General features: G+C 44.6%; 1 protein-coding gene across 1 annotated transcript in view; it reads left to right on the top strand.

Moving 5' to 3' along the window:
• The first annotated feature begins 1,587 nt into the window (after positions 1 to 1,587).
• The window catches only part of STAU1 (staufen double-stranded RNA binding protein 1), a 25,159-nt gene continuing 12,627 nt past the window's right edge, over positions 1,588 to 14,119 (top strand). The window contains exons 1-7 of the mRNA XM_057386509.1: positions 1,588 to 1,716; positions 6,297 to 6,363; positions 9,059 to 9,335; positions 9,979 to 10,103; positions 10,835 to 10,991; positions 12,163 to 12,301; positions 13,028 to 13,193. Of these exons, the coding sequence (XP_057242492.1) occupies positions 9,143 to 9,335; positions 9,979 to 10,103; positions 10,835 to 10,991; positions 12,163 to 12,301; positions 13,028 to 13,193 (780 nt within the window). The 5' untranslated portion in view covers positions 1,588 to 1,716; positions 6,297 to 6,363; positions 9,059 to 9,142. The remainder of the gene's footprint in view (positions 1,717 to 6,296; positions 6,364 to 9,058; positions 9,336 to 9,978; positions 10,104 to 10,834; positions 10,992 to 12,162; positions 12,302 to 13,027; positions 13,194 to 14,119) is intronic.

The raw sequence follows: 14,119 nt of genomic DNA, 5'->3' as shown, positions 1-14,119 counted from the left end.
CTTGTGTCACAAAAGCTGCTGAATTTACTGAGGGATGAACAGGGCAGAATCTACTGTCTTTCAGGGTTCCTGGTACCTGTGTAAGAGTGCATTCTGGCCAAACCTCTTCATTTATAAAGAAATTACTTTCCTGGAAAACAGTTTTGAATTACTAAGTACCTGAAAATGTATTAAAGGAGTCAGCACCAACAGGTTTTTCTGTGCTTGGTCTGTCACACAGTGTCAGGTCCCCTTTTTYCATAGGTATTTCTTGGAGTGAGACACTGCAGTCTTGATCCTGAGGAGCAGTGCCCTTCATGCTGCTGAGGGACTGTGCTGTGTTCTTACTAAAGCAAAGTTCAAGTTCTCTGTTTCTTCATGTGCTAGGAGTTACCCTCGCAGCCAGCCAGACATCTCCTTCTGGCAATTTTCTGATGAGGCCACCAGACCTTGATTTTTAAAACAGTTTGATCCTTTCTGCTTAGAAATAAGTTTTTGTCAGATCCATCCAGCAGCAGAAGCTGAGAGCAGAGCTGTGCCCAATCTCCCCTCACAGTGGTCCTGCAGGCATTTACACCGTTCCAGGCATTTACACCGTTCCAGGCATTTACACCGTTCTTGCACGAAGAAGAGTGGACAAGTTTTTTGAACATTTTTGAATAACTAATAATCATTCAGATGATACAGGAATAAATGTCCTTCAAATGAAAGAACAAATGTGTTGGATATTTGATGTGGGGTGCCAAGTRCTCCTTGGGCCTGTGAATTACATGTGTATTTGCTTTAATTATGTGCAAGTATTAAATGCAGTATATTTTAATATTCAATTACTTATTATAATATTCAATAGTATTGAATTGTCTGCAGATACTACACAAGCAGGCACGTTACAGGTGCAGAGGGCAGCTGGAGGAGTGTGGCTGCCATTGCTTGGAGCAGGGTTGGGTTCAGAGGCAGAGCCCCGGTGCCGCTGTGCCCTCCCTGCAGAGCCCGAGGGGCCCTGTCCTGGCCGCTCATTTACATCTGGATCTCACTGGCACCGCTTTTCCTTCCCGCGTGCTCTGAAATGGGACATTTCTGTTGGTTCAGTGCTCATCCCCGGGTGCGYTGGTGACATCTGCGCTCCCTCCTGCAGCGACCCTGCCCTGCCCTGGCCGGGACCGCCCGTGCCCCGGCCCGGCTGCGTTCCGTGTCCCGACGGCTCATGTCCCCGAACGCAGGCTGCCCGCTCCGGAGCGCTCGCTGGCGCTGGCGCTGTCACTGTCCCTGTCGCTGTCTCTGTCGCTGTCGCTGTCCCTGTCGCGGTCGCGGTCACTGTCGCTGTCGCGGTCGCGGTCGCTCCGGGCGGGGCGGGGCTGCACCGGAGCGCTCCGGGAGTGGGCGGGCCGAGCGAACAGGCCCCGCCCCCGGCCTCCAGCGGGGCATGCCGGGAGCTGTAGTATCTATGCGCCGCTTGCGCAGAGCATGCCGGGATTTGTAGTCGCCTCGGAGAGGACGGCGCTCCCGGCAGAGCTGCRCGCTCATTGGTCAGAGGAGCGGCGGGGGGCGGTGCCGCTGGGGGCTCGGGCGCTGCGGATTGGCTGTGGCGGGGCCCCGCCCCCGGCGCSGTGCCGTCAGTTCCGGCGGGCCGCACCGCCCCGCTCATTCTCTTTGGTGTTTGCCCTGTGCCGCCGCGCCGGTCCCGCCCGGCCCATGGACTGAGCGCCCCCCGCCCGGCCGGAGCCGAGCCCAGCGCAGGTGAGGCCGCGCCCGCTGCGGGCCTGGGGCGCCCGTGCGAGGGGGAGGGCGAGGCCTGGCGGGCCCGCGCTGGGCCGGGCCGGGGCCGTGGCCGTGGGGAAGGGGCGGCCCGGAGCCCCCTCCCCGTCTGGGCTCGGCCCGTGCCCGGTTCGGCTCGGCGCTCACCCCGCGCACAGCCGGGCTGTGCCGCTGCCGCGCCGGCGGGGCTGGGAGACGGCCCGGGGGGAGCTGGGGCCGGAGCGGCGTGGGCCCGGCGCTGTTGGACACCCCCGGCCGCAGGGGAAGGGTCGGGCTGGCGGGCGGTGACAGCGGCGCCGCGGGAGCCCCAGGGGACACCGCACCCGGTGCTGGGGGCGGGGGGTGCTCGCTCTCGCTGTGCCGAAATGCCCCGTTGGGCTGTGGGGCGGCAGGGGCAGAGCGGGCACAGGGGCACGGCAGCGGGAGCGGTGCGGCCCCACAGCGCTCCAGGGCTGGAGCCGGGGCAGGAGCGCGGTACCGAAACCGCCGRGTGGAACCGCACCGGTCACACCGTGGGGACAACACGTGCGGCTGCGGTGACAGCGGTGGGGACAGTGCCAGCCCCTCCTGTGCACGCAGGCACAGCCGAACGGGCAGCACCGCCTTTCCCCCGTCCCCGCCGCTGCCCCGGGATCACTTAGCCATGGTTCCTGAGCACAGCACCAGTTTTTCGGGAGATGTTAAGCAACAAGTTTCGTTTAAACCTTTCTGCTGCCTCTGTCTGTCCCGGAGATCGTGCAGGGTTTGGGTTGTCCATCCATTGATGCTGTACTCGGTAATGTCAGAGCCGTTTTTGTGATTCATTCATCTATTGGGTGTTTTTGTCATTGCTTYTCTGGCAGGGTTACGGCAAACCTAGGAGGAGCATCCTTTGGAATGTCAGTGAGGGCTGGGGTGTGTGTGTATATACTTACACACAACACACAAATGTATATAATATATGCATATATGAAAGAAAATATCTGAATGAAGTCTGTTGTCTGCTTTTGGAGTAGTATATGTATAAAATCTTGTTTCTTTTAACTAGAAGATGCAAGTGTGCTGCCCAGCTCCCTTGCTCAAACTGGAAGTAATGTTTTGGGTTTGTTTTTTTAAAATGCTAGTGGACGTGAGAACTTAAGTTCCAATTATACAGCTATGGCTGTGATGTAATAAAATCATTTATGATTTGCCTGTTGATTATCTCATACATGCAACACGTTTGTTTGTTCTAACTTACAGAGATTAACTGAAAATCTGTCACATCTTGATGAGAATGTAAAGAGCCAAGGGACTGAATTTTTTACTATATTTTCTAATTTCTGAAGTTGGATCCGAARCTTATTTCAAAACTGTTCTAAAAGGATGCATGCAAGAAACAATTCTTTTTTATATTGTTATTTTAAGCAGCCAGAAATCATGTTTTCACTATCAGTAAAAGTCAGTCAAGATGTGTTTTGTGGCAAAATCATTCATATGTTGAAATAAATTAGGAGTGATGTGACTGTAARAAAGTCAGAGCAAAACTGGAAACTGCTCTGTGCCTTTCAGATCTTCCTGAAGAATAGCAACTTTATTTTGGAGACAAATGAACATTCAGAAATCCCTCTTTCTGGTTCCTTTGTCCAGGATCCTTGCTGGGGCTTGGTTATTTCATTAGAGGTGCTGCAGATCCCCGGGAATGTGAAGCAGGTCTGGGCACATTGGGGCTCAGCAGTGTCTGTGAGTTCTGTGACCGTTCTACTGCAGGGAAAAAATCCAAAATCTGTGATCTATTTTGTCACAACATTAATTGAACCAGAAGTAAACAGTTRATGTTCATTCATTATATCACTTCCTGGTTTATCAATTTGCATTATGTTTGGATCTGTCTGGTTTATGTGTATGTTTGCTAGTTCCCTCTTTTCCTTCAGTTTTTACTTTCAAATTTTAGCTTTTGTTCTCTATTAATCCATATCTTGGCTCCCACACTACTTTGCAYAACATTTAGTGTTTGAACCTTACCAAATAGAGCAGCATCTTTTTCTACAGTCAGTGTTACTTTTGAGGTGGACCTTGTCTTGTCAAAATATTGCAGAAGATTTATCTAAGAAAAAAGCATTGTTCAACCAGTATTTTACCTTTTGTGCAAATAGCCTTAAATGTCTTTAAAATTTCGTCATTGTTTATTAATTTTTAGTGATTATTGATGTAGACTTTCCAATTGTAAATAGATGCTCTTAAACACTGTTGCAGCAGCTTGAGAATTTTATGCTGTATTTTACAAAACTACTGCTGATGTGGGTTTTGCAAGGTATTTTAGGTAGCAAAGCATTCTAACAAACCTCCTAGAGTTTGTGGTTATTGGTTTTTTTATGCCTCCAAATAATTGAATGTGGGACAAAAGAGACTCAGCCACCATTGGAGTTATTTAAAATTCCTTAAAAACGGGAGGAGAGAGGGAATCATTCTAATCACTGTTTTGTCTAGGAGTGAACACACTGATGTGTTCCCAGCCTGCAAACAAGGGGAGGAAATGTGGGTGCCCATGAATTGTGGTGTGAGCTGGGCCTGGTCCCTGTCAGATTGTCCTGCTGGACACGGGCAGGGATTCAGGGCAGGGCATTTCAGTTTTGTGAATTGAACCCCCCTGGGTACCCACACCCTTCTGCAGCGATGGGCTTGGGGTTCRTGTTCTGATTGTTCATCTGTGAAATGAGGATAAATGAACTTTCCTGCTTGGGAACAGTTTGTTATTGATAAGGAGCAAGGAGCATGCCCTGCTCTGGCTGCCATGGGGTGGTGAGTGCCCTGGTGCACGGTGTCATGGAGCATCTGCCCTTCATTCCACATCTCCCTTCCYACAGCCAAACCTGCTCTTGGATATTGTTTGTCACGTGGTTTTTGTTTGGTGGTGTCAGGAAGCCCTGCAGTATGAAGCTGATGGTTGTGTCTGGCATTGTCCTGCTCTCAGGCTGCTGTGCCGGGTGCGGGTGGAGCAGGAGCAGTGAGTGTGTGCACACAGGGTGGCATGGAGAAACACAACAAGAGTGTCAGAACCTGCACCTGCCAATGTGCACCTCGTGAAGAGCAGGACCCCTTYCTGCATGCTGCTCCTGACAGTGAATAAAGCCTGGCTCTCAGGCCGCCGTCAGCCCTTTCCTCTTCAGCATATACAAGTTGAAATCCTTTGGAAGTTTCTCTGTAGGTTATGTTTCTGTGAAGCTGAGTGTTTTGGGCTTTTCCTGCTTTGATTGTGCCTGAAGYGTGTTCCCCATGTGGGTGCAGTGTCCACTGTGGGCTCAGTGTGAGTACAGAGCAGGACACGAGCTGTGGCTCGGGCTGGTTCCTCATTGCTGCATCTCAGGATGGGGAGRGCTTTTCTAGAACAGCCTGTCAGCGTTGGCTTGTGTTGGGAAGTGGTGTTGGCTGTGACTCCTCTCCACTCTGCTGGTGCCCACAGTGGTGTCTGTGCCATGGCTGCCAGCAGGCACTGCCTGCCCCCCATTTGCACTTGTTCCACTCAGGTCAAGGGGTTCCTTCTTGGCAGAGCCACCAGGGATTGCTGCTGGAGAAAATTCCTTTGTCCTGATACAACTTGGTCTTGACTTGCCTGCCAATACTACCCATTTCCTTGTTTTTCAGATGCTTAGTTTAGCCTCCAGAAAATCCTGGAGAAGGAAAGTTGAACTGAGTGTAATCCTCTTGTGTTCCTTCTTCACTCTCCTGTTGGTGAACAGCAGATGCAATGCCTGCCCGTCTCAGGCTCTGCATCCTCCTTTGCTCCAGCAGCAGAACTGCTCATAGTTCTAGCAGTCATCCCAAGAGTTTGAAATGCCTGTCTGAAGTCAATTCAAGAGCTCTGTCTTCCTCTGACCTTAATCAAGATTGAGATCTCCCCCATTTTGTGGCTGGTTGTGATGTTACTGGCATCTGCAGCAGTTGGCTTAGGCATGGAAAAGAAGGATTAAACACTTTGTGCTATATTTGTAAGCAGAATAAAATAGGTTTTGATTTCCATTTAGAGYAGTCCATGCAGTGACAGGTTTCATGTGCAGCACTAAGATAATTTTATTCTAAAATGATTTTAGCCTATTTGTGAGTGAAATCACTAGATTGGAAATGTAGTGGAAAGGTAGTATTTGTATCAGTTTTTGCAATTAAGAGCTACCAGAGTTTTTCAGTTTGTGGTTTGCWTTTGGTTTGGCTTTGTGAATTAAGATCTGAGTCTCATTTTGGGAGCTGATCTCGAGGACTCTTAGGAAGAAGAGCCTCATTGCAGAAGAACTGGAAGCCTCACTAYAGAAGGAAAATTGGCAAGTGACTCTCAAAATTCTGCAAAGAGCATCACTGTGAGGTTCCACTGCTTGGGTGAGAAACATCACTTGGGGTTGGGAAAAGAAGAAGGAAGATTCTTGGATCAAGTTGGAAGTTCTGCTTGGAAAAGCAGCTCTGTTGAGTGGTTTGTCAGTGGTAATGGAAGGGTCATGGAAGTCCTCATGGTCAAATGGATGAGGCAAGCTCAGTGTAGGGTGGGATTTTCTACARAAGATCTTTTTGTGGCTTTAAGAAGCAAAATGCTAACTCTCTGTTTTTTATTTTAGGCATTCTCCATCACAAATATCCTATTCAGAACTAAATACAAGTCTTCACTCTCTGGATCTCCTAAAGGTACTGGAAACTTACTTAAAACATTAAAGTTTCTTACACCTTTTTATTTGCATCATATTAAAAAAATGATGCAAAGTTGTTGTAAGGTATGATTATCCACAGGAAGTGGATTTTTGGTCCTCTGGCTTCTATCTTCAACTTCTGTGTGAATCTGGAAATCCATTGAAGTTTAGTGTTGTCCGTGGGTCACTGAGTKATTTGATGCAGCCACCCCACGGGGAGGGTCACCCAGTGCAACACGGTGTTGGTAACACTTGAAATATTCCTGTAGGAGTTGGCAAAAAGTAACTGTGGAAGGGTGGGAAAGGAGCACTTCTCTAATGAGCTGCAGGCTCAGGTGGAGTGAGTAAAACGTGAGTTCTYTCACTCTCTTGGTGTCTGAGTGGGCTTCAATTCTAGCAATGCCTCGAGTCCTGTGTAGGATCAGTTATTTGTACCAGAACGTGTCTTGAAAAGTCTGAAGYAGCTAATGCCTCATTACGTGGAAAAATCCCCTGAAATTCTGGCACCTTTGTTCCTCTGTCCTCTGAAACAATCTTATGAGTTGTTAGCTTCAACTTTCTCAATTATGGGACTTTTTTCTTGGATAGTTAGAATTTTATAAGCCTATTGTAGGGTAAAAGGCATATTCCTTTGTAAAAGCTCTGTAAACCCTTTGAAAATCCCCAAATAACATGTAGTTAAATGTGCAGAGCTGTGAGTGGGCACTGGGCAGAGCTGGGCTCTGAAACATAGTGCCTTGCTTTAAAAGCAAACTGTTTGTAGAAGTTTTCTGAAAGCAATGTCAGATTTCCTTTCCAGCATGATCTGAAGCATCTTGATGTTTCTGACTTCAAAATAGCAACTTTTGGTGTCATCTTCTCTAAATGGGTGGCTAAAAGCTACGTCTTCAGTTATTTAGGAAGACATTGCACTTCAGCAGGAAAGGAGAAATTGCTTTTTTCATTGCTAGTCTTCATTGCATTTCTTCATCTGCARGACTTTGATATAGTCTTGCCAGGCAATTATTATTGTTGTGTTGTATTTGAAAATTTTCAGTGATTCTAGTGATGCTCTTGGGAAAGAAACTTAGTGATTGTAAAGTTATTCCCCCGGAGTCTTGTTCTTAATACTTTTCTTCTTTGTCCTATGATTTCTTGGAGTTCTTTTAGACACTCTCACAGTTACAATGTACCCAGTGTGTAACTGCTGCCAATTCAGTGCTCAAATACAGCATTTGAGTGTACTCAGCATATCTGTCTTCTGGACTAATGAGATCTGAATTATTTTTGCTCTTTCATAAAAACAAAGTTATCCAGGTGGTAGTGTGCTAAGTGTGACATGTTTGTGATGTTTTTTCCCAAAGTAAAAATACTCCAGATTGTAGACTAGGTGGTGTATCTGTTGYTTCCCAGTAGCTTCTTACCTCTTATTTAATAAATAATTAAGTCATTCTGTCCATGAATGTATTGGTCTAAGTTCTCCTCTTAGGCTTGTTTTGTCAGTAACTGGCTAAAAACTTCCCTCTGACTCATTGCTGCTCCTCTCACATTTGGAAATCCTTTCACAGGTTCAGAATTTGAAGCTCACAGAGCACTAGTGAAGTTGTGTTGCTACTAATAGCCCCTGGTTGTAGCTGGRGCAGTGATTGCTCCTTTTCACCTCTAAATTAGGAAAGAATAAACCTTTGTTTGCTGCCCTGATCAGATCTGTAGGTGACCATTGTGTTTGTGCATGTGAGTGCCTTTGTGTGCAAAATGGATTTACTTGGCTGTAAAATGTATTTTAATAAATAAATTGATATGTGGCTTGTAAGTGGATATGGACAGCTGACCTGTTCGTGTCTATTTAGGTTCCACTGGCTGAACATGAAGATAATTTTGCATCCATCTGTAAGAGAAATTTAATACTAATTTGTCAGCACAGGAAAGATCTGTCACAGCAGTGCACACAGACTGGGGCACATCCTGCACTCCGAGGGGTTGTCCTAAATCGTGGCCATCAGCACTCACATTTGTTGATAGGGTTCAAAGCTGCAAGAGTCAGTGACTCTAAATTGGTGCTTGAACTGTGGGTGAGATGTGTCTTGACCTAAATGGAAGTAACCTTCAGAGCACATTTAGCTTATCCAGTTTATGAACTTTTCCACCTTTGCTTTTCCCAGGCAGAGCCACTTCAGCATTTCCCACTGGACTCCAGCTTTCTCCCCTCAGAAATGACTTGGCATTCTTGGTGATACTGTGGGGAAACTCTATAATAATAAAGGATGTATGATCTRAATAGTTGTTTTGTAAAGACTGCATTTATTTCTTGCCCTCCAAGTGAAAAAGTCTAACTTCAAATGGTAGAATGCATGAARTGTGATTTGTTSMTGGAAGTGCTCTTTGTTTAGTGTAYAACCAGTAYCTCTGGGTGTAAGSAACAGGATTTGCTTTCTGTGTGGATTCAGTGGTGGGGAAAGGAGATGGACAGTAGTGAACAAGCATAAAGAAAGCTCCTGTACTAATCTTTTATGAGTGAAAGAAGWGTGAAACACGATGGGGTGTACAGTGGAACTGTGCTGTGCAAACTGGATGTGTGAGTGACTAACAGAGAAAATGGGAACAGTGGTTGAATTCTGGGTTCCCTTTCGCTGATGGAGGAATCATTTCAGTAGTTTGTTAGTTAGAGAATGCTAAATATTTRGTATAATCTATTTTTCATGTTTACATTTTAGGTCAGCAATTTGGCTTCCAAAATTGGAGTTTGTCTGCGTTCAAAGCTGTTTGCCTACAGTAATCTGCTCTGGTTGGAAGTGAACATGTCTCAAGTTCAAATTCAGAATCCTTCTGCTGCCCTTGCAGGGAGCCAAATATTGAATAAAAACCCATCTCTTTCACAGCCTTTGAGTATTCCTTCAACTACCAGTTCTTTGCCCTCTGAAAATGCAGGCAGACCTATCCAAAACTCTGCTTTGCCCTCTGCTTCAGTTACATCCACCAATGCAGCTGCAGGTAAGATGGAGAGTCAATAACTGTAAATATTTGTAATGCATGTAAGTTTGTAATAGTAAAGAATATTTTAATTGTATTTTTAATTGTATTAAATTTTTGAAATTTAATTGCTATCCATCTTTTCTATCAGTAGCTTGTTTTAAATATAAAAAAGTATTGTTTGAAATAGTTTGTTAAATTCTGTTATCTTCAGTTCTTTAATGACCAGTTTAATGATAAATATGTTATGCTAGGAAAATGCAATAGAACATATAAAGGGTAATAAATAAAAAATAGTTAAYAGGGGAAGATAGGAGAAGGAAAAAGAAATTGGGTTTTTTAAATTATTCAAAGCAAGTGGTAATGATGAATACTTGGAAAATTTTGTCYTTGAAATGTATTAGATGAGATACAAGCTGTGTGCAGGAGTCTTCCAATGTCATACTTCTGGCTTGCATTAGAACCTTRAATTTAATGATGATGCCTTTTAGGCATGAACATTGCTTGGAAATCCCAAAGTTCAGTAGATTGTTTGGTCACTGAGCAAAACTGTCTATTCCAGCATTGCAGACAACTAAGCCAATGCGATTTCTCTTTTTAATTAAAATTTGTAGTAGAGTTCACAGTTGTCAGTTCATTTATCTGATCTTACATAACTTTTCAGCTCCTTCAAACATGGCAAACCCCAAAGAGAAAACCCCCATGTGTCTTGTGAATGAATTAGCCCGTTTCAACAAGATCCAGCCCGAGTATAAGCTTCTGAGTGAGCAAGGYCCAGCTCATTCCAAGGTAAATGTTCATACGAGTTTCTTATTGCTGCTGCTCATGCTCTTTCACCTTGAGGAGTGTAAAGGCAAATTGTGTCTTTTGGTGCAAGATAAGCCAGAGAAATGGAGAGGAAAGGGAAGTGCTCCAGAGCATCGATGGTAGGGAAGTGTGAAACTGGTACCCAGGAGCTAAAAGGTCACCTTCCCAAAATGTCACGTGAGCTTCAAGGTGTGAAGGAGTTGGCATTTACAAAAAGTCCTGAAAGAACATTCAGTGCATTTGTTAACTGTGTTTTATTCACCTGTGGGCATGCAGTAGCTGTTATGGCACAGTGAGAACTTAACTTTCTTCAAACAGCTGAAAAACATCTCTAGAAAGCCCTGCAGAGGGTTAGAGTGGGGTTGTGTAGCATGAGAAGTGTGGATTTCTGAGCTCTGYTCAGTGATGAGGGCACAGCAGCTCRGGGGCTGTCACCTCTCCCCACACTGCTCTGCGTTTTTAGCCTCTCACATCTCATGCAGGGTATTTGCCAGCTCCAATTGTTGTGAAATTCTTGGTTCAGAAATCAGGAAGATCCTGTTGATGTCCAAAGTGTTTAAGATCTGGAGGTGACATGGGAGTTTGGGAGAGCTTGGATTACCCTRTTCTCAACTTGTGCATCACTGAAAGACTCATTTGTTGTGTAAGGGGGTCTGATAAACTACGTGAATTCTGAAGCAGCTTTTTGCAAAATTCCTGTTTCTGGTTTKGAGGTGTTTACAGTGCAGCTGACTCTTGGAGACCAGCATTGGGAAGCTGAAGGAACTAGTATTAAAAAAGCGCAACATGCAGCAGCTGCCAAAGCTTTGGAAGGGACAAAATTCCCCAAGCCTACRGCTCGTCCATCTCGTAGTGAAGGCAAAAATCCAGGTATGTGCCACAACAAACTGATCTTTAAAAAATATACATAGACAGAATACACCTTTCTGCTTTTGGTATGTACTGAAGTTGAATAAGGCTGAATACAAACTGTGATTCTGCCCATTTCACAATGGCAATTGTCAGGTTTTTTGAGAACTTCATCTTGATTTAATCTTTGTTGTAGGTGACATGATAAATATCATATTGACAAGTTGAAAGTATATTTTTTTCCACCAACTCATTCTGGCTTGAAGAATCTGTTGCTTGACTTACTGTTTTGTATTGTAACACTTTGGGAAATCCTGGAAAAGATGTTTATCCTAATCCTAAAAAAAAACTAATTAAAAAAAGAACAAGAACAAAAAACTACATAAGGAACTTGGTAATAGCAAAGAATAATCTTTTGTGTGGGCAGATATATGAGTTACATAATTCTGACAGGATAATTCAAAAGTTGGACAAAACAGATTTCTTTACAAATGTTAATTTCAAAAAATCCAAAGGAATTTATGTTGTGGGAGATTAGGTCAGAATTTTGAAATTTGCATAATTAGTACTTTAAAGATAGATATGTATATTGATTTGTATAAAAGAGAGAGACAGTTCTCCATCCCCAAATGCCAGCACTGAGGGAAATGTTTTAGCCCTCAGTAACAATTCTCCTGCCTTCTGACAAGGCAAAGCTGCAGCTTTTTGGATAAAAACCATCTCAGGTCACTGAGGAGAGAGAAACATCTGATCATTCTCAGTGAACAAGAGACACAGAAGTGATGTAGCATGTCTGCTAACTTACAAGTATTTTTTTGGAAAAGAGTAATTTCTTTTCTGCAGACCACATTGTTAGCTATGCTGTAAACATAAGTAAATTAGCAGCTTTGGAAATTAAAAGCAAAATAAAAAAAAAAAAAACCCAAAACAAATCAAGAGAGAGCTCCCGGCAAATTCACTTTTTTTGTAACAGGATTTGTCACAACTGTATTGGGCTGCTGATTTAATGTGCATCATATGGACTTACTCTCTTTGTGTTCACTAGCAGTTCTGTGTGGAATTCAGTCATTTAAGATACTGCATGTTGCAAAAGTTGAGCTCACTTTTCCCTGCTGTGAGACAGCAGTAAGAGTTTAAATCGTCTCAATTCCTTGTGACAGCTGGACAACCCTTTCTGTTCCTTTTTCTTCAGACAGTGTAACTCCCACAGTGGAGTTGAACGCACTCTGCATGAAGCTGGGGAAGAAGCCCATGTACAAACCCATCGACCCTTACACGGGGATGAGATCCACCTACAACTACAGCATGCGGGGTGGTGCCTACCCCCCACGGTACGTGTTGGTCCTGGGGGTGGGACAGAGAGCTCTTGGGAGCTCTGTTCACCTCCCCATCCTCAGGAACTGTCCCCTGTGTCCCCTGTATCCCCTGTGTCCCCTGTGTCCCCTGTGTCCCCTGTGTCCCCTGCCAGGACACTCAGGCTGCTGTGGGAGGCACAGCTCTGGAGAACTACACCACCAACATCTCTCATTTGCCTTATTTCCAGTGCTTTCTTTGTTTGGGGTGGGGCAAGGCAGCTGCACCAAAAGTTGAARTGTTTTTGAGGGCATTCAGGTATAACCAGCTTCATTAAGCAAATAGCTAAATATTAGGTAAATATTTCTTGGATTTCCTTTCTGTGTAAAAGCAGAAGTGAAGAAAATGTTGTTTGCTTTTTCTGAAACTATTTAAAGTTGCAGTTTAAAGAATTTTGTATAGGCRTAGGAATTTAGAATTCAAAACTTCCTGGCCTGCCAAGTCTGTGAAAGGACAGTTATGTTGTCTTTCTGTAGTACTTGGTCAGAAATGTGTTCCTATTGTAAAACAAGGAATGTCAATATTTGTTTCAAAGGTTGCTCACTGAATTCTTTTAGGCTCTAAATCAAAACTTGGCTTTTTAAAGCTAGTGCTTCAGTGCTGAGTTGTGGTTACTGATACCCAAGAGACTGACCCGTATCTAACTTAGGTGCCCATTTGCTTTATAAGSCAAACCATTTGATATTTCACCTCTTTCTTTGCAGGTACTTCTACCCATTTCCTGTCGGGCCTTTACTTTATCAAGTGGAGCTTTCAATCGGGGGGCAGCAGTTTCATGGGAAGGGAAGAACAAGACAAGCTGCWAAGCATGATGCAGCTGCTAAAGCACTGAAAGTTCTGCAGAACGAGCCCTTGCCTGAGAAAGCAGAGGTGGGAATTAATCTGAGTGTTRTAAGCATAAATTGCTAAAATAAACTGGGCTATTACTGCAGATTTTTTCCTTATTGAGAGGAAGGGGACAGTTGGGAAATTTAATTCTGTGTAGCAGTGTTGACTTACTTGTGTCAGTAGAAACACTTTGATTTAAAAACATGTATTTCTATGGAAGTAGAATTTTCGCGAAGAAAGTTATGTTAATTCCTTTACTGTCATATTTTTCCACAGCAATGCTGTAGACCTGTGTCAGATATGAGCACTGGAAGCATAGATAGGAATTAATATATTACCAGGTACAGATCATACCCAAACTTCTGAAGAAGTGCATAAATGGGCAATGTGAAACTCAGGCATGGATTTGCTTCCTGGGCAAAATCCCTGCATGATTTTGGAAAGAACCATGGAAGTTCTAGGAGACCAGGRAGTATATGGAAGTAGTGAACTCATACACACATTTTGCTAGGAATATAAGAAGTCMATTTTTATCCCTTGATATATTTATGGCTGCCCAGAACTTTCCATTCCAATACCATTAATGTTTTTTTCATGCTTTTTTGTTGGGTGGCTTTAGGCAGAAGGTTTCAGTGTGAGCACAGAGTTGCTCTGCTGGTGGCCTTGCTTGGACTGCACCCTCTGTTGGGTTGGCTGCTTTGGCCAAAGACAGAACTGGAACTGGGCAGGGGGAGAACTGCTGGGTACGGAGTATGCTGTGTGCTGAGAAAGAGGGACAGTGAGCAAATGGACAGGAAGGGTCTCAAACTGAGGAAAAAACACTGGGAACTGCCAGGAGGGCAGAGCAAGAGGCTYGAGGAAACGTGGTGTAAAGGCCAAGGACACKGAGTTAAACTYGGTGTGTGTGGRAGTGAGCATTGTGCAGGTTATTGGGCAAAAAAACTGCATCTGCCAGTGCAGGGAGAGGC

The sequence above is a fragment of the Malurus melanocephalus genome, unplaced genomic scaffold (genome assembly GCF_030028575.1).
Source record: "Malurus melanocephalus ecotype Western Australia unplaced genomic scaffold, MMel_1.1 scaffold_978, whole genome shotgun sequence".
NCBI classification, from domain to species: Eukaryota; Metazoa; Chordata; class Aves; order Passeriformes; family Maluridae; genus Malurus; species Malurus melanocephalus.
This window is presented reverse-complemented; position numbering and strand designations above follow the sequence as displayed.